At 43.3% G+C, this 25,792-nt stretch overlaps 1 protein-coding gene across 2 annotated transcripts in view; it reads left to right on the forward strand.

Annotated features, from left to right (window-relative positions):
- POMT2 (protein O-mannosyltransferase 2) overlaps nt 1-25,792 on the forward strand; it is a 172,895-nt gene that overhangs the window by 124,102 nt on the left and 23,001 nt on the right. For both annotated transcript variants that reach the window (XM_068131165.2, XM_078787071.1), the window contains exons 16-18: nt 16,183-16,254; nt 18,008-18,067; nt 19,698-19,803. In XM_068131165.2, the coding sequence (XP_067987266.2) occupies nt 16,183-16,254; nt 18,008-18,067; nt 19,698-19,803 (238 nt within the window). The remainder of the gene's footprint in view (nt 1-16,182; nt 16,255-18,007; nt 18,068-19,697; nt 19,804-25,792) is intronic.

Below are 25,792 nucleotides of genomic sequence, written 5' to 3' on the forward strand. Positions count from 1 at the left end.
GGTGGGGGGGGGGGGGGCGTACGGTAGGAACGTACCTGTCTCACCTGGTTCCCATGTGCCCCCAGTGTGCATTACCTTACATTGCGTGCACTTTTGCGCCCTTACCACCTTACTCACTTGTCTGCTTCTTTTGTCTCCCACCTCCGAGGATCTGGCTTTGGGGCAGAGAGAGAGGAGAGAGAGGTGCTGGCTCCGCAGTTGTGGGCCTGCACTTTCGCTGCTTGCTGCCTGGATCGATACACCATATGGACCGCAATGTTTGTGGCCACCCACAATGGACCGCAGTTCTTTTGCGGCCAAGCACCACCCGTGGATGGACCTGTTGGTCAACGTGGCACCTATGCCATACAGGTGAACCACTAATAGTTGGCCCCCTGACGGCCACAAATAGGAAATGGACGCGGTTGGCGCCTTTCTTTATTTTTAAAGAAGCAAGAAGGCCAAGTGCACCACATGAAGGCAAGACCAGCGGCAGAACATCGGCCGGCTGCGACACCACACCATGATTATTAAACATTTTATTGGTGCACCGATTGGTACTGGGGTGGTGCTTTTGGTGCTTGGATGGGGTGCTCTGCACATTATTAAAGGCCGTAAGGCCACAGAGCACTCGTGGGTTGGTGTATCGATGCTGGCATGCGTGCTCTCTCTATGCATAACATCTGCATGTGTTCCTCCAAAAACAGGTCCTGGATCGTAGTGTAAATATCAGCGTAGTCTCGTGTAAATAATGCTCCCTACCGGCTGTATGTTTAGTTTGCGAATTCTTTCCGCGATTCGGTTATCCTGTGGGTGTGTTTCTGTGAGGAGAAGGGTGCAACGTCGCAGGGGGACATATTTACTCATTTGTGAATATCTGTAAAACTGTCGCACTCAGGGTAGAGTTAATAGTAGAGGGAACTACATCTGAGTGCCACACTAAAATAGGTAAAAATTTATCGGGTCGGGACGCCCCGAGGGTAGAGAAGGGTGCAATGTTGCGGATATGGGATTTGGCCTCCATCCATATCCGCTTGTAAATATTCCCCTATTTCCCCAATACCCCCCAACTATCCCCAATCCCCCATTCCCTAGTCCCATTGCCTGTAAATAACACTCTGTAGAACCGACCTTCCCCTTTTTCCCCCATTAAATGTCGTGCCCAGGTCCACCGCATCTCACGTAGACAACTTTCGGACATCTTGCTAGTTATTCTTAGTCTATGTCAGTTAAGGACTCGTTTCCATTAATTCTGACTCTTCGTTGCACCAGAATGTGATTGTATGGCACCAGTAGTGAGTTTAGGACCTCCCCATACCTCCTCCCAACTTCCCCATGAAACAATAACAACAACAACAACTACAACCACAGCGGGGGCGGCGCGGCCGCGGTGCGGGGAGTGTGCGTCCTCACACCGGCTTGGTTAGCCGCCATTGCCATGTGCGCCCACGGGGTTACCACGAAGGGGCTGGCTGTCAGCTCCTCGTCAAGGGCGGAGCCCGGTAACCCCCGCACCCAATAAGAAGCAACGGGCCGATTCCATCTGGGGCGGAGCTAACGAGCCGAGGGCGTGTCACTCCCCGCCGGATATACGCAGCCACTTACCGGACGTGACGTCAGATGCGCCTCAGCCACGAAGAAGAACCAGTCGCGACCTCCGAGCGCTGTGACCTCCCTGCATCTACTGGACCGTACTGTATCCTGTCCCTGAGCCAAGAGTGCACCTTGAGCCATCGACTACCTGCCTTTCCTTGCCATCAATCCCCGTGTGAGTCAGTTTTGTCCTGTTTATCTGTCGTCTGTCGGGGCTACTATAAGACCGTAATTAAGTGCCCACCTTACTGTGCTGTACCTCTGGTCGGTGTAATCTAACGTTCCGATATATTATAACCTCCTCCGGAGGTCTTGAGAACTGTACCCTTGGTGTCGTGTCATTTTAACCCAGCCGTTGTGTCCTTTTCCTCAATTGATTTAGCGTAGCGCGACTCGGCCAACGTTCGAGTATAATCGGGTAAACTGTGCAGACGCGGCCATACCAAACCGCTCGGTAAACTAACATCCACAACCGCGTCTGTAACAATATATACATATATATATATATATATATATATATATATATATATATGTATATATATATATATATATATATATATATATATATATATACTAGCTTGGCTCGGCTCGCTACGCTCGCCTCAGCAGGCGTCGATACTGAGGAGCGGGCTTATTTTAGCTGAGGCTAATGACTGTACCTGAGTTGCTGTGTTGTCATGATTTTCACCAATAATAATACAAACAATTACTTGGCACAAATGTATTTGTTGTGTTTGTGATATTACATTTTTATAGGCACTTTAGGTTGAAGATGGTTATGACAAACTTCCCTGCTAATGTCTGCTGCTCTTCTTCTGCTCCAATCGGTTCTTCTGATCATGTGCTTGTCAAAGTGGACATCTCTCTGGCCATTCTCAGAGAGCCTCCTCAGCGTCGACGAGTCTGGCATTTCACTCAGGCCGACTGGGACGGTCTTCAAGCAGCCATCAATCGTCTGGATTGGTCTCCCATCTCCACTGCCTCTGACATCAATTCTTCCTGGGAATTCTTCCAAAGCAAACTGATCTCTCTCATGCACAGATTTATCCCATCTCGCCTTCAGTTGTCTTACCCTTCCTCCCGTCCATGGTACACTGAATCTTGTGGGGAGGCAGTTGCCCTGAAACAACTTGCCTTTGCCTCTTGGAAGGCTAATCCAACTGAAGGCAATCTCAGTTCCTTCCACCAAGCTCGGAACAAGTGTGTGTCTACCCTCAGGAGTGCCAGGAAGCACTATCTCTCCTCACTCAAGAATGAACTCTCAAACCTGTCTCCTTCCTCCAAATCCTGGTGGCGTCTGGTCAAATCCGTTTCTGGTGTTTGTTCCCCCTCCATCCCCTCCCTTACCTCAAATGGCCACACAGTTGACATCGCACGTGACAAAGCCGAATGCCTCAACTCTGTGTTTGCCTCAAAATCCTTAGTCCCAAACCCATCCCTCTCTGTTCCCACCTTTCCCAGTCGAACCCAACTGCTCCTGAACTCTGTGTCCTTCTCTCCTGACAAGGTGGAGGAGTTTTTGTCAAACCTCGACTCTGATTCTGCAACTGGACCAGACGGCATCAGCCCACGGGTCCTAAAATCCTGCTCTGCCGCTCTATCTCACCCTCTCTCTGTTCTTTTCACCCTATCGTTTGCTCAAGGTCATCTGCCAGCATCCTGGAAATCAGCTAACATTACCGCTTTACACAAAAAAGGTGCAAAAACAGATCCTTGCAACGACAGACCAATCAGCCTGCTCCCAATTATCAGCAAAGTCATGGAATCCATCATTGCTTCGGATATGAAATCTTTCCTCTTCTCCAATGGCTTGATCTCTGATCATCAATTTGGTTTCAGACCAGGTCACTCTACTCTGGACATGCTGCTTCTGCTGTCTCAACAATGGATGGAGGTCCTCAATGCCAAACAGGAAATCAGAGCTGTCTCCCTTGACATATCACGTGCCTTTGATACGGTCTGGCACCCAGCTCTGCTCACCAAACTCTCCTCCTATGGTATCCATGGAAATCTCCATGCATGGCTTGCGGACTTCCTCTCTGGTCGTAGTCAACGTGTGGCCCTAAATGGATTTCTCTCATCTCCCCTTCCTGTTCAGGCTGGAGTTCCCCAAGGCAGTGTGCTGGGCCCTGTGCTTTTTCTGGTCTTTATCAATGATCTCTCCGACTCTCTGGAAAATCCTCTCTATCTCTTTGCTGATGACTCCACTCTCTGCCGCTCCAATCCTCTTCCCTCAGATCGGCAGTCTACAGCCTCCTCACTCTCTGAAGACCTGCACAAAATCACAGACTGGTCAAACAAGTGGAACATGTCTTTCAATCCTGACAAATCTCACTCTCTTACTATGTCTCTCCGAAAAGATCGACTGGACAACCCTCCCATCTACTTTCTCAACAATCCTCTCCAAGAAGTTCTGTCGCTCAAGCTTTTGGGTCTCACTATCTGCCATGATCTTTCTTGGGAAAACCACATTTCCAAGCTGGCCTCCAAAGCCAGTCGCCGACTGGGCATCCTCCGTCGTGCGAAGTCCTTCCTCGGCACACCTGAGCTCCTCACCACATACAAGGCTTTCATCCGCAGCTCAATGGAATACTGTTCTCCCCTATGGGCTGGTGCTCCTGCCTCACACCTGGCCCGGCTTCACGCTGTTGAATCCAAAGCTTTCAAAATCATTGGAATCTCCCATGATGAAGCTACCTCTGAGGGCCTTTCACTCACTCACCGCAGGCAGGTAGGTGGTCTTTCTGTCTTCTACCGACTCCTCTCCGGCCTTGCTCCCCCAGCTCTCTCTGTGCTCTGTCCCCCAAATATTCCTACAGGTCGCACAAGATCTGCCAGCAACCCTCTGATCGTTAAACTGCCGAAATCTCGGCTTTCTGCTCACCTTCACTCTTTCATTCCTCTTTTCTCCCGCCTCTGGAACAAACTCCCACACTCCCTTCAATCCCACTCCTCCCTCCAGGTCTTTAAAACAGCTGTTCACCACCATCTCTTATCTTCCCCCATCCAAAACCTTGATCTTTTCTACCCCCACTAATTCACCCCAGATCCACCTTGTTTGAAATTCCAACTTCTTTCCTGGAAGTCCTGGCAGTGTCCATATGTTTATACCTCTCCCACCCCTCCCCCCCCCCTTCACATGCCTCCCCCCCAAAGCCCTCTCCCTCCCACAGATCTCTCGATGTCTCCATGTCTCTCGGTCCCTGCTCTCAAATGTTGTGTTTGTGTCCTGCCCCCTCTCTCCCCATCTTGTCTACCGCTCCCGATGTTATTTGTTTTATGTGTCTGTTTGTCTTTCTGTGTGATTAATGTTCGCTCTTTCACGAGCCTCGATCTTGTATACAAAAAAAAAAAAAAAAAAAAAAAATTTAGGTTGAATGTTTTTTTTTCAAGAAAGAACCCCTCAGCACATACATAGGGGAGGGGTAGGTGCAGACTGGAAGTTTGGGACGATTACACCTCACCACCACGTAATTCAAAACACCTCACCACCAAGTAATTCAAAACACCGCACCACCACATAATTCAAAATACCTCACCACCAAGTAATTCAAAACACCTCACCACCAAGTAATTCAAAACACCGCACCACCACGTAATTCAAAACACCTCACCACCAAGTAATTCAAAACACCGCACCACCACGTAATTCAAAATACCTCACCACCAAGTAATTCAAAACACCTCACCACCATAAAACACATAATAAAAACACCTCACCACCACGAAATTAAAAACACCTCACAGCCATCAAGCACGTAATAAAAACACCTCACAGCCATAAAACACGTAATAAAAACACCTCACAGCCATAAAACACGTAATAAAAACACCTCACCACAACGAAAATAAAAACACCTCACAGCCATAAAACACGTAATAAAAACACCTCACCACAACGAAATTAAAAACACCTCACAGCCATAAAACACGAAATAAAAACACCTCACAGCCATAAAACACGTAATAAAAACACCTCACAGCCATAAAATACGTAAGAAAAACACCTCACCACAACAAAATTAAAAACACCTCACAGCCATAAAACACGAAATAAAAACACCTCACAGCCATAAAACACGTAATAAAAACACCTCACCACCACGAAAATAAAAACACCTCACAGCCATAAAACACGTAATAAAAACACCTCACAGCCATAAAACACGTAATAAAAACACATCACAGCCATAAAACACGTAATAAAAACACCTCACAGCCATAAAACACGTAATAAAAACACCTCACCACCACGAAAATAAAAACACCTCACAGCCATAAAACACGTAATAAATACACCTCACAGCCATAAAACACGAAATAAAAACACCTCACAGCCATAAAACACGTAATAAAAACACCTCACAGCCATAAAACATGAAATAAAAACACCTCACAGCCATAAAACACGAAATAAAAACACCTCACAGCCATAAAACACGTAATAAAAACACCTCCCAGCCATAAAACATGAAATAAAAACACCTCACAGCCATAAAACATGAAATAAAAACACCTCACAGCCATAAAACACGAAATAAAAACACCTCACAGCCATAAAACATGAAATAAAAACACCTCACAGCCATAAAACACGTAATAAAAACACCTCCCAGCCATAAAACATGAAATAAAAACACCTCACAGCCATAAAACATGAAATAAAAACACCTCACAGCCATAAAACACGAAATAAAAACACCTCACAGCCATAAAACATGAAATAAAAACACCTCACAGCCATAAAACACGAAATAAAAACACCTCACAGCCATAAAACACGAAATAAAAACACCTCACAGCCATAAAACACGTAATAAAAACACCTCACAGCCATAAAACATGAAATAAAAACACCTCACAGCCATAAAACACGAAATAAAAACACCTCCCAGCCATAAAACATGAAATAAAAACACCTCACAGCCATAAAACACGAAATAAAAACACCTCACAGCCATAAAACACTAAATAAAAACACCTCACAGCCATAAAACACTAAATAAAAACACCTCCCAGCCATAAAACATGAAATAAAAACACCTCACAGCCATAAAACACGTAATAAAAACACCTCACCACCACGAAAATAAAAACACCTCACAGCCATAAAACACGTAATAAAAACACCTCCCAGCCATAAAACATGAAATAAAAACACCTCACAGCCATAAAACACGAAATAAAAACACCTCACAGCCATAAAACACTAAATAAAAACACCTCACAGCCATAAAACACGTAATAAAAACACCTCACAGCCATAAAACACTAAATAAAAACACCTCACAGCCATAAAACACGTAATAAAAACACCTCACAGCCATAAAACACTAAATAAAAACACCTCACAGCCATAAAACACGTAATAAAAACACCTCACAGCCATAAAACACGTAATAAAAACACCTCACCACCACGAAAATAAAAACACCTCACAGCCATAAAACACGTAATAAAAACACCTCACAGCCATAAAACACGTAATAAAAACACCTCACCACCACAAAATTAAAAACACCTCACAGCCATAAAACACGTAATAAATACACCTCACAGCCATAAAACACGAAATAAAAACACCTCACAGCCATAAAACACGTAATAAAAACACCTCACATCCACGAAATTAAAAACACCTCACCACGTCATTTAAAAACACCTCACCACCAAGTAATTCAAAACACCTCACCACCACATAATTCAAAACACCTCATCACCAACTAATTCAAAACACCTCACCACCACCTAATTAAAAACACTTCACCACCACGTAATTATAAATACCTCACCACCACGTAATTCAAAACACCTCACCACCATGTAATTTAAAAACACCTCACCAACATGTGATATTAAAACACCTCACCACCACGTCATTTAAAAACACCTCACCACCACATAATTCAAAATACCTCACCATCACGTGATTCAAAACCACCACAATGTTATTAAAAACACTTCACAACCACGGAAACAAAAGTTTGAGGGAGTCGTTAAGTGACAACACAGACACTGCCCAGATGTGTAGATATATAGATTAATGACTGCACCCGAGTTGCCGTTTTGTCATGGTTTAAACCAATCATAATTCAAACAATTATTTTGCACAAATGTATTTGTAATATACGTGATATCACATTTTATTTGAAGTTGAAAAAAAAAATATTCCCAAAAAAAATCCCCCCCAAAAAAAAAATTGGAATATTTTTCAAAGAAAATACCCTTAGGACATACCGACGGGAGAGATATGTGCATTCCAGAAGTTTGGTACGATTTCACAAAAGTTTGAGAAAGTAGTTCAGTGACAACACAGGACAACACAACACAGGACAACACAGGACAGACGCTGCACAGATATATATATATATATATATATATATATATATATATATATATATATATATATATATATATATATATATATATATATATATATATATATATATATATACTGAAACCCAAAAGAAACTTACCACCTTTGAAACCTTTAAATATCAACAATAACACTGCGCATAGTAAATGTGTGAACTTATTTATGGACAATAGTGTCCTCACTGTCAGACAAAACGGTCACGGATGGTCACTTGAACCTTCAATGGTCACTTCATAGCTGTTGAACTGTTGAACAGCCGTTTTGACTGTCAGTGATTAGCCAAGGGGTACGGGATGATTTTAATGAGCTGCACGTGATGTCTTGATATTGGCTTTAAAAAGGCCAGTGCAAAATGGGCATTTCAATCAACATGCCACGATTGTCAAGGGATCAACGGCAGCGTGCCCTGGGCATGCTGCAAGGCAGACTGAGCTACCGTGAGGTGGCACGTCGCCTTGGCTGTTCACACCAGACGATATCGGCCCTGGTGGACAGAGACACCCTCCACATCTCTGCAGATGATAGACCTCGATCAGGGAGGCCAAGAGTCACCACTGCAAGGCAGGACAGGCAGATGGTCCGAAGTCACCTGTGGGATCGATTCCGTCCAGCATCCCGCACTGCGGCAGAAACTCCGGGCATGCAAACCCACGGATCTCCAATGATACTGCACGAAGACGACTGCATGACTATGGTCTGACTGCCAGAAGACCATACAGAGGCCCCGTGATGACGGCTGCCCATCGCCGCAACCGACAGAGATGGGCATTTAGGGTTAGGGTACCAGAGATGGTGGTGCCAGCAGCATCAGCGGTGGACCTTGGCGCAGTGGAACGAGGTCGCTTTCAGCGATGAGTCAAGGTTCTGTGTGGACAGTCCTGATGGGCGTGAGCGTGTCTGGAGAAGAACTGGCGAGCGATATGCCGATTGTTGCGTGCGTCAAGCCAACAGATGGGGTGGCCCAAGTGTGATGGTGTGGGCCGCCATATCAGGCCGGTACAGGACGTCACTGGTGGTTGTGGATGGGAATCTTAACGCCCAGCGGTATGTGGATAACATCCTGCGACCTCATCTGCTGCTATTCCTGCTAGACCACCCAGAACTGAGAACCTTTCAGCATGACAACGCTCGTCCCCATGCTGCTCGCTTTACCACTGCATTTCTCCAAGGCGAGAACATCAACACCATGCAGTGGCCTGCGCTCTCCCCTGACCTGAATCCCATAGAGCACCTGTGGGATGAGCTTGGGAGACGCGTAGTTGGCAGGGCCAGGACACGGGCAGAGCTGCTTCAGACATTGACGACTGAGTGGGACAGAATCTAGCAGCAATCCATCCAAAGACTGGTAGGCAGTATACGCCGACGATGCACTGCCTGTATCTAAAACAATGGTGGCCACACACGCTATTGAAAGGGACTGACATTGCACCCTGTGCTGTTCTGTACTGTAGAACAAACTGATGAGATGGTGTATCTTGGTCAAAAACTTGACATGTCATCAATAAAATGCCAATGTTTCAATTAGCAATTGTTGGTTTGTTTTATTTTGAACTGTTACAATTTTATTACATTTCAAACAAGTGGTAAGTTTTTTGCATGACTGCAATAGTCATGCAGTCGTCTTCGTGCAGTATCATTGGAGATCCATGGGTTTGCACGCCCCGGAGTTTCTGCCGCAGTGTGGGATGCTGGACGGAATCGATCCCGCAGGTGACTTCGGACCATCTGCCTGTCCTGCCTTGCAGTGGTGACTCTTGACCTCCCTGATCGAGGTCTGTCATCTGCAGAGTTGTGGAGGGTGTCTCTGTCCACCAGGGCCGATATCGTCTGGTGTGAACAGCCAAGGCGACATGCCACCTCATGGTAGCTCAGTCCGCCTTGCAGCATGCCCAGGGCACGCTGCCGTTGATCCCTTGACAATTGTGGCATGTTGATTGAAATGCCCATTTTGCACTGGCCTTTTTAAAGCCAATATCAAGACATCACGTGCAGCTCATTAAAATCATCCCGTACCCCTTGGCTAATCACTGACAGTCAAAATGGCTGTTCAACAGCTGTGCTATGAAGTGACCATTGAAGGTTCAAGTGACCATCCGTGACCGTTTTGTCTGACAGTGAGGACACTATTGTCCACAAATAAGTTCACACATTTACTACACGCAGTGTTATTGTTGATATTTAAAGGTTTCAAAGGTGGTAAGTTTCTTTTGCGTTTCAGTATATATATATATATATATATATATATATATATATATTGTTACAGACGCGGTTGTGGATGTTAGTTTACCGAGCGGTTTGGTATGACCGCGTCTGCACAGTTTACCCGATTATGCTCGAACGTTGACTAAGTCGCGCTATGCTAAATCAATGATGGAAAAGACACAACGGCTGGATTAAAATGACACGACACCAAGGGTTCAGTTCTCAAGACCTCCGGAGGAGGTTATATTAGGGCGGAAGGTCAGATTACAACGACAAGAGGGACAGCATAGAAAGGCAGGCACTTAGACACACTCTTATATTAGCCCCGACAGACGACAGATAAACGGGACAAAACTGACTCACACGGGGATTGATGGCAAGGAAAGCGGGTAGTCGATGGCTCAAGGTGCACTCTTGGCTCAAGGACAGAATCGACCCGCTCCGGTCCAGAGATGCGGGAGGTCTCACTCAGCGCTCGAAGGTGACTTTCTTTCTCCAAGCTGGGGGCGCATCTCTCACCTCACGTCCGGTAAGTCGCTGCGTATATCCGGCGGGGAGTGACACGCCCTCGGCTAGTTAGCTCCGCCCCAGATGGAATCAGTCCGCCCTTCTTATTGGGTGCGGGGGGGTTAACGGCTCCGCCCCTGACGAGGAGCTGACAGCCGGCCCCTTCGTGGTAACCCCGTGGAGCGCATGGGCAATGGCGGCTAACCACGCCGCAGTGAGGACGCACACTCCCCGCGCCGCGCCGCCCCCAATCTCTTCTGTTGTTGTAGTTGTAGTTGTTGTTGGAGTTGTTGTTGTTGTTGTTGTAGTTGTTGTTTCATGGGGAAGATGGGAGGAGGTAAGGGGAGGTCCTAAACTCACTACTGGTGCCATACAATCACATTCTGGTGCAACGAAGAGTCAGAATTAATGGAAACGAGTCCTTAACTGACATAGACTAAGAATAACTAGCAAGATGTCCGAAAGTTGTCTACGTGAGATGCGGTGGACCTGGGCACGACATTTAATGGGGGAAAAAGGGGAAGGTCGGTTCTACAGAGTGTTATTTACAGGCAATGGGACTAGGGAATGGGGGATTGGGGATAGTTGGGGAGTATTGGGGAAATAGGGGAATATTTACAAGCGGATATGGAGGCCAAATGCCATATCCGCAACAATATATATATATATATATATATATATATATATATATATATATATATATATATATATATATAGATATATAGATATATCGTATATATACATAAATACATACATACATACATACATACATACATACATACATACATACATATACAGTCATGTGAAAAAGTAAGTAAGTACACCCCATGTAAAGTTTTGACTTTTTCAACATATTTTAACGTACAGCTATTTGATCTTCATTTCAACATTATTGATAGATAAATTTGATATAATATAACAAATATCATGAAACATTTACATTTTGTAGTCCATTGTATAATTTAAATATACATATATGCAAATTTCGCATGTGGAAAAAGTAAGTACACCCCTACATTTATCACTACTTCAAATACCTAAAAGTAGAATCAGGTGCACCAGCTCAGGTGCAAATGATGAGAGGATCTTGGAGGAACCTGTCTTATTAAAACCTCAGACATTGAGTTTGGTTTGCACTTTGTTGTTGAAGTGTGTGGCGTCACCATGCCTGGATCAAAAGAGCTCTCTGAGGCCTTCAGAAAGAAGGTTATAGATGCCTACGAGTCTGGGAAGGGATTTAAAAAGATCTCCAAACAATTTGAAATCAATCACTCGACTGTCCGGAAGATCATCTACAAGTGGAGAAGATTCCAAACAACTGCCAACTTGTTCAGGCCAGGCCGCCCCAGCGAGTTCAGCCTGAGAGCAGACCGCAAGATGCTGAAAGAAGTCTCTAAGAACCCCAGAATGTCATCACGGGACCTACAGGTAGCTCTTGCCACTGTTGATGTCAAAGTGCACGTGTCTACCATTAGAAAGAGGCTGCACAAATTTGATCTACATGGGAGGTGTGCCAGGAGGGAAACCTTTGCTGTCCAGAAAGAACATCAGGGCAAGACTAAAGTTTGCCATTGAACACCTAGGCAAAGACCAGCACTTCTGGAACAATGTGCTCTGGACAGATGAGTCAAAGGTAGAGCTATTTGGCCACAGTACCAGAAGACATGTTTGGCGAAAACCAAAGACAGCATTTGACCACAAGAACCTGATACCAACTGTAAAGCATGGTGGTGGAAATATTATGGTTTGGGGCAGCTTTGCTGCATCAGGGCCTGGGCAGCTCACCATCATAGAATCCACTTCACCATCATTCACCATCATGAATTCCTCATTGTACCAGAGGGTGCTTGAGGATAATGTGAGGCCATCTGTCGGAAAGTTGAAGCTCAACCGAAGGTGGACCTTGCAACATGACAATGACCCTAAACATACCAGTAAATCCACCAAGCAATGGCTGAAAAGAAAGAAATGGAGGGTTCTGGAATGGCCAAGTCAAAGGCCGGATCTAGATCCCATCGAGATGTTGCGGGGGGGATTTGAAACGAGCTGTGCATGCAAGAAACCCCTCAAACATCGCACAGCTGAAAGAATTCTGCACGGAGGAGTGGGCAAAAATTTCTCCCAGTCGATGTCAGAGACTGGTAGACAGTTATAAGAAACGCCTACTTGAGGTTCTTTCTGCCAAAGGGGGCAATACTACCTATTAGAGCCAAGGGTGTATTTACTTTTTCCCTATGCGAAATTGGCCTTGTATGTTTATTTAAATTATACAATGGACTACAAAATGTAAATGTTTCATGATATTTGTTATATTATATCACCTTTATCTATCAATATTGTTGAAATGAAGATCAAATAGCTGTATGTTGAAATATGTTGAAAAAGTCAAAACTTTACATGGGGTGTACTTACTTATATAATTTTTGTATACAGTCGAGAATAGGGACGTCAGTAGATCTGTGGAAGGGAGAGGGTTGCGGGTAGGGGTACATGATATAAAGCAAATGAACACTACTTGGCATTTTGGGAAAGAAGTTGGAGATTGAAAGAAGCGGATTTGGGGTGTTTTAACGGGGGTAGAAAAGATAAAGGTTTTTGGATGGGTGTTAGGGTTAGGGTTTGGGCAGTTTCACCAGAAGAGGGTTGCTGGCAGATATTGTGCGACCTGCAGGAATATTTGGGGGACAGAACACAGACAGAGCTGGGGAAGCTAGGATGGAGAGGAGTCTGTATAAGACAGAAAGACCACCTACCTGCCTGCGATGAGCGGGTGATAGGCCCTCAGAATCACCTTCGTTGCGGGAGATTCCAATGATTCTGAAAGCTTTGGTTTCTACTGTGTCAAGCCGAGCTAGGTGGGAGGCAGAAGCACCACCCCAGAGGGGAGAGCAGTATTCCATTGAGATGCGGATGAAAGCTTTGTACGTGGTGAGAAGCTCAGAAGTGCCCAGAAAGTACTTCGCATGACGAAGGATGCCCAGACTTTGCTTTGGAGGCCAGCTTGGAATTGTGGTTTTCCCAGGAAAGATCACGCAAGATAGTGAGACCCAAAAGCTTGAGTGACAGAACTTCTTTAAGAGGATTGTTGAGAAAGTAGATGGGAGGGTTTTCCATTCGGTCTTTTCAGAGAGACTTCCTAAGAGTGAGATTTTTCAGGATCGAAACTCATGTTCCACTTGTTTGACCAAATTGCAATCAAAATCAAAAATCAAAAAAATCACAATCAAACTAAAAGAGATGCAATGATATTTTTTTTTGGCATTTTGTCAAATAATCCATTTCGTTTATTGTGTTATTCAATGCACCTCATCATGTGCACCTTTGTTGGCACATAGCCCATCCAAGCAATAATCCATGTGTTGACCAACATAACCCTTGTCACACAGCTGATACAATTGATTTATCCTTGCACAAAGTGTTTCAATGTCAGCAACAGAGGTTTGTAAAACAATCCTTGACATATCTCCACAATACTCGGTCTAAAGGCATCACATCGGGAGACCGTGGGGACCAGGGGACTGCCCCCACCACGTGCAATCCGACTACTGGGGAAGTTCTTGGTTCTAAAGATTGCACTATCTGCACTTTATGTGTGAAGATGTGTACAACTCTTATGTACAACTTTATTTGCTGTACTATAGTTTTTCCATAAGTTTGGATGAATGTGAAGCAACGTTAACTTAATATAATTTTTTTTTTCACCGAGGAGCGAACACGTGTTTTGGGTGGGACAGAGACAGACAACTTTAGCCTATTATATATACTGTTCTGTATAGAATAGCGTCAAATTCCAAATTTATCATATTTCTTAACAGCAAATATATCTCGACATGTTTCCTAACACAAAAAAAAATCAAAAGAATCGAGGCAGTGGTCTGTTACCTATACACCACCCAGGTTCAATTTTTTTATTTGTCTGAAGAACAGAACCACCTTTAGAGGCCATTTTTCCCCACAGAGCAGGGGTTGGCCTTTTTCGGGCACCGTGGTCCCCTTTTTGAAGCAATGTTTTATGGCCGGATGCCCTTCCTGCCGCCAACCCTGTTAGTCGCCTCTTGCGACACGCAGGGAATTACCAGTGAACTGGCACTCAATTTGCCGACCTCAGAAGGATGACAAGCTGAGTCAACCCCCCCTTGCGTTAATTCAGCGATTGACCAGGATTCAAACCCAGGATCCTAGGATCCCAAGCCGGCACCCTAACCGCTAAGCCAACACCAGGCTTTTTATTTGTCTGAAAGAAATTATTTTTTAAGTGGTTTGGAAAGCTTTTATTTAATTTTTAAAGCAATTTTTACTGAATGTTTTTTTTCTCTCCGAGGAGCATAACCGTGTTTGAGGGTGGGACAGACAAACAGATATACAGGCTTAGCATATTTTATATATACAGTAGATGGACTATTTGAAAAACCCCAAATCCATTTTTAAGTCTATTTCGGCGTTGTTTCTGCAGTCTGCATTTTGTCAAACATGATCATCTGAACTATCAAAGCTGAAATGAATGTAGGCCTTATGGGGTCATGAAAACTCCACTGTTAACATCGTTGAGAATGCCATCGACAAGTCGTTATTTTGGTAGCGTGCTTGCCATTTGACTTTTGGCGTACATGAGAATTCAGGACTGGGTCAGATTTCAATACAAACTACCATTCCAATTAAGCACCAGAAGCTGTTACTGCATATCGGAGTTCACTGCTGCCTTTTGGATGGGGACGCAAATCCGACTGTTCTGTCTGTATCTTAGTTGTGATCCCATGGTAACTCTCAAAAGGTAGGTCATTGTGTGGCTGGTGCTCTGTCCAAATTAACTGCCTGTAGATCGTAAATGGATGGGGATGTTAAATTATATAAAGGTAGTTGTAATAATAGGGTTAGTATGCAGGAGATGATCTAACAGATATATTTATTTAATAGAGTGGATAAAGTACCGGCTTTATGGGCCAATTGTCATTCTCCTGTGTCTAAGTCTCCTTGTATATGGTTATTATATTTATATTATATATAAATATTCCACCAAATTTCGTCTTTTATGAGACAACTCCTTTTTTTTTATTGGTAAAACCTTTTTTTTTTTTTTTACCTCTGCCACTGAAGATTGATGGAGGTTATGTTTTCACCACTGTTTGTTTGTTTGTTTGTTCGATTGTTTGTTCGATTCGATTTTGGTGAAAATCTGAATATTGATTTGGCTATAAGAATTATTACATTTTTAAAATGATTCTTCACCATTGGGAGATAGGGCCAAAACGATACATAGCAGGATATCTCAAAAGGTTGTGGACAGATCTGGACGAAACTTGGTGGACCGGTTGGGTGTCTGACAAGGACGATTCGATTCGATTTTGGTGAAGATGTGAATGTGGATTAGATCATAGCAGGATATCTCAAAAAGTTGTGGATGGATGATTTTGATCAAATGTTATTCCGTATTGTGCTTTTCTGGTTATCACTGTAACTTGTTTAGATATCGCTAACATCGTTATTCAGTTTTCAACTTTTCTCTCCTCTGTTCCTGACTATTGCAGAGCAACAGCGGCCTCAAGCCAAAGGAGAATGAAGTCACATCCCGGCCTTGGCAGTGGCCTCTCAATTACAGGGTAGCGCATGCTGCTGGATTCTAAACCTGAAATCTTGCACCAACTTTTTGTTCCAAACAAACAGATGTTAAACATTTGTCGTTGCCTATTTTCGCTATCACATAGAAAACTGATTGCCTCAATAATAAACCTGGCCCTGATTTGAAAGAATAAATACAAAACGTTAATAATTGTGGTCATTTTAAGCTCTAAAAATCGATGACAATTCAGAATTGGCTACATAATCCAATCAGTCAGGGACAGGAAAATCCAATCAAATCCAATCAGTCTTATGAAAAGAAAAAAGGATCTTCCTAATGATCTAAAAAAAAAGTAAAAGATTGATCAATTCTAGACAGTCATGAGGATAGTTTATTATGAAAATAAAATATTCAGAGAATATACACCACTAATAATTATATAATAAATAAATACTATTGAAGTTATAGTACAAATATCATAAATGAGTGATTCATTTTCCAAAGGCTGCAGATACAGATACTTTTATTGCCATATGTAGCGCACCTGAATATCACAGAACGACATTTGGATTCTTTGAATAAGAGTGCTCTCAAATAAAAGTATAATTTGATAAAAGCAAAGAAAAGCAGACATGTAAAGTCAAGATTCATGGTTTAGAAGTCGGACCACAATAGGATAAAAGCTATTCCTGAAACGGTTGGTGGATGTTTTAATACTCCGGTACCGACGGCCAGAACATAGTGGTTCGAGCATGTTAAACGCAGGATGACCAGAATAGTAATTTTAAAAAAACACCTTTAGAGGCCATTTTCCCCGTAGAGCCCCGTTGGCCTTTTTTGGGCACCTTGGTCCCCTTTTTGAAGCAATGTTTTATGGCCGGATGCCCTTCCTGCCAACAACCCTGTTGGTCGCCTCTTGCGACACACATGGAATTACCAGTGAATAGGTACTCAATTTGCCGACCTCAGAAGGATGACAGGCTGAGTCAACCCCCCTGGTGTTAATTCAGCGATTGACCGGGATTCGAACCCAGGATCCTAGGATCCCAAGCCGGCACCTTAACCGCGAAGCCAACACCAGGCTAGGATGACCTTTGAGATATTAATGTTCAGTACCTTGCGAGTGTCATGTAAGCTGAAATTTGGCGTGCCGATGGACATCAAAGCCGGTACACTGGGAAAAATCACAGAACCATCGGAAAGCATCAGTAAATGAAAATTTACGTTTAAAAAACCTAAACGCATACGTTTAAAAAAAACCTCAATCAATATCTAGCATTTGAAAATTGTAATTTATATAACAGTGAAATAAACATGTAAATAATGTTCGTAAATAAAAAAAGAAAAAGCGTCCGTAAATAAAAATTTACCTAAAAACTGTAAATGCGTCCGTAGAAAAAAAAAAACCTCGATCGATATCTAGCATTTGAAAATTGTAATCTCTATAACTGTAAACTGTGAAATAAAAACCTCAGTGATAATTTACTTAAAAACCGTAAATGCGTCTGTAAAAAAACAAACAAAAAAAAACCTAAATTGATATCTAGTAGCAAGTCGGTGATGCTTGCCTGTAGTCGTAAAGCTTCTATTTATTATGCACGGTTTGTTATTGCTTACACAATGTGTAAACATACCCCACTAGTATATGTATATACTTAATTGTGGGTAGGCAGGTCTCAACTGGTTACATCTAGGATATTAAAGTCCCCCTTAGCCCATTAGTGTTGATCAGTGTATTTGCTATTGCATTTATTTACGTGGCACTTTTATTGTTTGTCTTCTCTTGCTTGCAGGGCCAGCGTTTTTCTGGTGTTAATGAGACTGATTTTCGCGTATACCTGTTGGGAAATCCTGTGAGTGGTTTATCATCTTTTTTATCACAATATAATCAATACATCCATGGTCTTAGGTCGACGTAGAAAGAAAATCAAAAGAAAGGAGATTATTCTGTTAAAAAGAACAACATTGTTGCAATAAGGCTTTGCAGTTTTGTTTATGGCCGTCATTTATCACTTGTGATGTTACCCCACAGAATTGCTCCTTACCACTTGTAAGTCTGTGAACCTCTGCTAAACATAATTCTTCCATCTTGAATTGGTACATGGGCCTGGAAAATCTTTGAACCATTTATGTTCGGGAAAGAAAACATTTATGTCTTCAGCCAAGTCTAACTTTCCAACAGCAATAAATACAACCATTTGCTTATTCGAACAATATATAAAATATATTGTTGTTCACGCACGTATAAATATATGTTAAAATATATTGCACGATATTTGCAAAATCCACCCAACCCCCCTCCCCCACCTCCCAAAAAAATTGCCATGGACACATCAAATTGTACATTTCATGAAGATAAAAAGTGTCTATCTAAATCAAAGCTGCTCACCTCACCTCACCAAATCAAATCCTGGTGAAATTGCCAAAATAAAGACTCTCTGCTCACCTTCACTCTTTCATGCCTCTTTACTCCCGCCTCTGGAACAAACTCCCTCACTCTCTTCAATCCCACTCATCCCTCCAGGTCTTTTAAAACAGCTGTTCATCACCATCTCTTATCTTCCCCCATCCAAAACCTTGATCTTTTCTACCCCCGTTAATTCACCCCAAATCCACTTTTTTGAAATTCCGACTTCTTTCCTGGAAGTCCGAGCAGTGTCCATGTGTTTTTTTTACCTCTCGCAGCCCCCCACCCCCCTGCCCACACCTCCTCCCCCCCAAGCCCTCTCCCTCCCACAGATCTCCCGATGTCCCTGCTCTCAAATGTTGTACTTGTGTGCTTCCCTCTCTCTCCCCATCTTGTCTCCAGCTCCCTTTATTTCGTCTGATGTGTCCGTTTGTTTTTTTTTGTCAAAAATGTTAGCTCTTACACGAGCCTCGATCTTGTATACAAAAATAAAATAAAATAAAAAGTTCAGGCCAATCGGATGAAAATTGATTATTTTTCAGGTGAAAATTGATGATTTTGACCTTGAGTTGACTTTTCACAGCATCTCACAGCATCTCAAAAAAACAAAAAAAACACACAATCACATCAACACCATCGCTTTGGAACAACAGCTCAACAAAATACCCAACAAACCACACCCTGTGATCCATCCATCTGAACAAACCATCCCATGATCCTCCAGAGTAACATTATCTGCACTTCACTAGTTAGTGTGGGGTGGTGTTGTTTCAGTTATGTTCCAGTTACGTTCCAGTTACCACCCCACACTAATCACCAACACTACCTTCCAGTTACAACCTATCAGCACAAACCCAACCCAACTTGGTCAGAGTGGCTGGCTTCCTTTGTGATATGAGGTTCCAGTGAGGATGCTTGGGGATACTGATGATGATGATGATGAGCGAACAGTTCCATGTAATATTCTGAAAATGATGTTGAGATAGTGGTTATTCATTTCACTGTATCAATTGAAAGGTTGTATGGTAGTCTCAGAAATTGTCCCACGTGACGTATTATGTTTTGGTATCTGGCAGGTGGTATGGTGGTTGAACTTGGCTACCCTAGTTCTCTTTGTGTTCATATTCACTGGCCTGTCCATAGCAGAGCACCATGGGAGCACATGCATCAGGAGGCTTCAAGGTAAAACTTTGGCTGATGACTGCGAGGAAGAAAAGAATGAGAGGATGAATGATGATTTGTAAAGGTAGATGGGCCGATTGAAAGTGTTTGTAACGAATATGAGATTGAAAAGTAACGATGAAGGAGAGATCTTGCGAGATCTTGCCGGCGATGGCACGTATTTTCGAAGATGCACACGTTCTCCACGTTTTCAGTTAAGTAATTGGTCACAATTGTAGTTTTGTCGAAACTGTATTTATCTTTCGGTGTGTGTACCTATAGTGTGTCCCTAGGAAGATTCTTGGTGTTAATCTTTCATAAATTAATCGTTTCTGCTTGCCCCACGTTTGTGGCCTTGTAGCCTCGGGCTACGTCAAAGTTTGTTCACTTAAGTTCCTTCCTTCGCTGTTTTTTCTTGGTTCTTAGATTTTTTCCCTTCTCCCCCAAACTTCCCCGAACATCTACTCTTTGTCTAACGTTTTAACCCCCCCCCCCCCCCCCATGACGTAAAAAGAAACAAACAAAAAAACAACAACATTTATTTCCCTTTCTCCTCGTGTGCTTTTGTCCCATCGTGCGCTTCTGTCCATGTGCGCTGTCTCGCCCCGCCCCCATTATCTCCTTGCCTTCCACCTTTTGCCCTGTTCACGTGACTCGTGGTTGTCCCTCTAGGCCCTCTCCCCGTTGGTATTTTGTGAATATAAGATTGTTCTTCACGGTTCTGTTTAAATATGTTTAAACTTTCCCCTGCAGTGTTTTATTCAGTGGTATGCTACAACACGCTGTTTTTCTTCCTATTCCAATGGCTTTTTTCAATTTCCTCTTCAATTCATCCCACTTCAAAAAAATATTCAATCTCTTACAATTCTTTCTCACTACATGCTCTAAATTCTCATTCATTCCACCCCTCCTCCATCGTTCTTATACAGATCGCTAACTTGAAAATCACAATAAACCCAATTTGTTATAAATGTTCGTCTTTCATTAATCATCCACTTTCTAAACTCCCCCCTTGCCCCTCCCCTCCAAATCTCCCCCCTTGCCCCTCCTCTCCTAAACTCCCCCCTTGCCCCTCCCCTCCTAAACTCCTCCCTTGCCCCTCCCCTCCTAAACTCCCCCCAACCCCTCCCCTTCAAATCACCCCCCCCTACCATCCCTCTCCATTCTCCCCCCTCCCCCCTCCTCCTCAAAGCTGCCTCCTCCCCACTTCGTCTCCCTTCTATCTCATACCTCCACCTCCCCCAACCTTCTACTTTCCTCTGCCCCCCCCCCCCCTCAAACAACCCCTCACTGTGCCTCATACCATCACCATCAAACCTTTCGTCCTCCTCATCCTTCCCTTTCTTGTAACTCTTCTGTAATCTCTGACACACTATCAACTGCTCTCCCTACATCCCCCTCTCATCCTTAATCTAACCGTACCTCTCCCATCCCCTGTCCTGCACCCGATGCTCCTCCTCTCTCCTCATTAACGGTATGGACCTCAAATATTTGGGGCCTTCGCTCAAACCCGATTGATCTCTCCATTCAGGTTGCTTCTGACAATCCAGACTTGATCTGCTTAACAGAAACTTTCCTCCTTCAAGATGTCTCTGATTCCATAATATCTCTTCCTGGTTATTCCCTCCTCTGGTATGATAGACCTGAGCCTTGTTCTGGTGGTGGGGTTGCTATCTTTATCAAAAACTCTCTTCCTCACTCTCATTGCACTGCCCTCTCCTCATGCTCCTCATGACGGCCTTTCTGCTCCAAGACAGCAAGTGTCCAGCAACCATGCAATGCTGTCACTTAGCATTTTGTATTGCTGTCGATGTACATCTTAAGAATGCCTGATTCATGACTTGTAATCCTAGCCTTGGAGTAAATATAACGCATGAAGGATGGGAGCTCGTCATGGTGGTGTATAGAATACTATGAACTGACAGATGACATACTGATGTGATGGATTGTATGCTGGTGATATGGTCACTGTCAGAGACAGCCATATTCTTCGAAACTGTAGATTATTTGGCAAACTGAAGAGTATGAACTATTTTCAAAAAGTTATATAATCGAGATGCAATGGACCTAAGATGCACCATTTAAAAATAAAATTATATCTATATCATGATTTATATAATAATTATACATACTTATACTGTGATGAAAGAGAAATGTTCTTTCTGAAGGTGTGTGTGTGTGTGTGTGTGTGTGTGTGTGTGTGTGTGTGTGTGTGTGTGTGTGTGTGTGTGTGTGTGTGTGTGTGTGTGTGTGTGTGTGTGTGTGTGTGTGTGTGTGTGTGTGTGTGTGTGTGTAATATGTAAAATATGTCACGTATAACGTGTGCATCTGATATACAATATATGTCACATATACTATGTGTATATAATGTACAGTATAGTATGTCATGTATAATATTGTCACGTCTGAAGCTCCCGTTAACACAGAAACCACAGCGCCGAGACCTTGGTCTCTGGAAAAGGACTGAACTATCTTTTATTGCACTGTGTTCAGTTTATTGATTCTAACTTTACTGTTCTCAAAGGATCATTCAATTGGGCCGAAATAATGGCGGCAAACGCACACAAAAACAGAAACAGCCGAAACAGGTTTTCTTACCATTTGAAAGGTTTATTTGTAAAGTAAACAGGGAAGAGGGTAACAAGATGCTATAAGCAAAAATGGAACGAACCAAGTGAGTCAAATGGACATGACACAAACAGGTAAATGGGAATATTCAAACTTATGTACAATGATTGGGAAATAAAGCAATTGCTCACCCACTATGCGCCGCAAATCACACTCGCACTCGCACAACAACTTCTTAAAACACGAATGTTTTCATAAAAATTGCTGTAAACCGTGTTGAGGGCTTTTTGTATACTTAGTCAAGGCTCGTGTAAGAGCTGACACATGGAACATATAATAAAGGGAGCAGGAGACAAGAGAGGGGGGGGGGGGGGGGGGAGAGAGGGAAGTGCAACAACAATAGGGAGCACGGACATCAGCAGATCTATGGAAGGGAGAGGGCTGGGGCAGAGTACACAGGATAAACAAGATGGACACTACAGGGGATTTCAGGAAAGGAAACAGAGAATTTGAAGGAGGTGGATTTGGGGTTGACAGGGGGTGGAAAAGATAAGGATGGGGGAAAACAAGAGATGGTGGTGAACAGCTGTTTTAAAGACCTGGAGGGAGGAGTGGGAATGAAGAGAGTGAGGAAGTTTGTTCCAGAGGCAGGAAAACTGAGGAATGAAAGAGTGAAGGTGAGCAGAGAGCCTTGATTTTGGCAGTTTTATGAGAAGAGGGTTGCTAGCAGATATTGTGCCTTCTGCAGGACTATTTGGGGGGACCGAGCACAGACACAGCAGGGGGTGCAAGGCCAGAGTGGAGTCAGTAGAAGATAAAAAGACCACCAACCTGCCTGCAGTGAGAGAGTGAAAGGCCCTCAGAATCAGCTTAATCGCGGGAGATTCCAATGATCCTGAAAGCTTTGGTTTTGCTACAGCGTGAAGCCGAGCTAGGTGTGAGGCAGGAGCACCAGCCCAACGGGGAGAGCCATACTCCATCAAGCTGCAGATGAAAGCTTTGTTTGGGGTGAGGAGCTCAGTTGTGCCAAGAAAGGACTTCACACAACAGAGAATGGCCCAGTCGGCAACTGGCTTTGGAGGCCAGCTTGGAAATGTAGTTTTCCCAGGAAAGATCATGGCAGATAGTGAGACCCAAAAGCTTGAGTGACAGAACTTCTTCGAGAGAATTGTTCAGAAAGTAGCTGGGAGGGTTTTCCAGACAGTCTTTTCAGAGAGACATGGTGAGAGGTGAGATATTTTCAGGATTGAAAGACATGTTCCACTTGTTTGACCAGTTTGTGATTTTGTGCAGGTCTGCAGAGAGTGAAGAGGCTGCTGTCTGCTGATCTGAGTGTTGAGATATGGAGCAGCAGAGGGTAGAGCTATCAGCAAAAAACATAAAGAGGATTTTCCAGAGTCAGAGTGATCATTGATGAAGATTAGAAAAAGCGCAGGGCCCAGAACACTGCCTTGAGGAACTCCAGCCTGGACAGGATGTTTAGCTACTGTAACATGAGTAATCAATTTAAACTGGAACATGTATCATCTATGGATCCAATTTTGAAAAAAACGGCTTTGCTCATCTTTTTTGCCCCGGAGTGTACATTGATGAGACCAACCAAGTTGGGTATGCGAGGAGGTTCCCTTACCTCAGTTCGTTCATAGAGTTATCTGGTAGAATGGGCTCTGACATTGAAAGAAGGATTGCACAGGTCTCCAAACTTTTTGGTTGTCTGCGCAGGCTTCATGGACTTTTTATTGTTTGTGCATACTTCATGGAGTTTTGATTGCTTCCAACAAAATGGAAGATATACTGAGCAAGCGTCTTAACTGTGTTACAATATGACTCAGAGTGCTGGATCCCACTCAGGACACATAGGAAGAAACTTGATGTATTCCATCACTTATGTGAACCGTTCTTGGCATCTTCAACATGCAGCATTAGATACAGAGGATCACATCATGGGAAACCAGAAAACACTGGAGTGACCCCGCAACTGCCACTCAGAAAATGATGGCACGTCGTCTCGAGTGGTTAGGTCACCTTGCGCAGATGCCCAAAAATCACACTCCACAGAAGTGTCTCTTTGGCTTGCTCATGCGACCATGACCATGAGGAAGGGAGCTATTTTATAAGGATAAAAGAGAGGGAGATATCACCAGATCAGACCTGCAGGACATCAAGGTCGTTGAAGACACATGGTGTGAATTGGCTACCACCTCTAGATGGGGATGATGTACTGTGTACCAGGAGGGAATAACAAGCAGATAACTGATCCAATCAGCACCAGCCCAGGTAATCTGTTGTGAATGTGGAAGACAATTTAGAAGAGAAGGTGAAAGAAAGAAGCTTAAGTGTACAGCGGAACGTGAGAAACCTGTCAGAGAGCAGAGTGGACATGTGCAAAGTTTGCCAGAGATGGTTCTGCAACACAGGCGTTCTTGTCATGCACAGACGTAGCTCAGAACAAAGTGGTGAATAGGAGCTTGCGTGCTTTCTCTCACCTATTTGAAGGGTAGCGTAGCCATCGACAGCAGCTATAACTGTGTGTGTGTGTGTGTGTGTGTGTGTGTGTGTGTGTGTGTGTGTGTGTGTGTGTGTGTGTGTGTGTGTGTGTGTGTGTGTGTGTGTGTGTGTGTCTTTCAGGCTTATCTTTCACACACCCAGACAGTCACACTGCACCCAAACCTGATCTGCATTGCTGTTTGATTCAAAGAGCCGATATCTCCATTGTGTTGTTCGACACTTGGAAGGTCGAGCTCCATGTTTTGAAGCAAAGCCAATTTTTCTATATGGGTGGTTCGTGTGTAGCCCCTCGGCTGCTGGTTGCATCATTTTTATGTGGGTGTGTCTCCTGCTGATGCAATGCAACCAGTTATCTGGTACTCATTTTGCCGACCTCGGAAAGATTACAGGCTGAGTCAGCCCCACCTGGTGTTAATTCAATTCGGGGATTCAAACTCAGGACCTTAGGATCCCAAGCCTACCGCCCTAAACCATTAGGCCAACACCAGGTGATCGTTTTTCTATATGAAACCACTATCATAAAATATATCTATGATCATGCAACAAAGCTAACTAACCTATGGTTAACTCACAAAAATCAGGATTGGTACTTATAGCAATTTATTTTTTACAATTTTTTTTGAACAAAATTTTTCTAGTCATTTTATTTTTATTTTTTATTTTTACAATTTTACAAAAAAATTTAAATTTACAATTTCCTTCCCTGCTAAATACAATTTTACAAATGTACATTTTACAAAACTTTTTCCCAATTTCCTTTTTTACAGTTTTTTTCTACAATTGTACAATTTTTTAAATCAACAATTTGATTCCCTGTTATGTTTTACATATGTACAATATTTTTACAATTTTATTTTACAATTTTTTTTTTTTTTACAATTTACTTTTATTTTTTTAATTTCACAATTTAAATTTACAATTTGCTTCTCTGCTA

Source organism: Myxine glutinosa, chromosome 11 (genome assembly GCF_964187855.1).
Source record: "Myxine glutinosa chromosome 11, kmMyxGlut1.1, whole genome shotgun sequence".
In the NCBI taxonomy this organism is placed as follows: Eukaryota; Metazoa; Chordata; class Myxini; order Myxiniformes; family Myxinidae; genus Myxine; species Myxine glutinosa.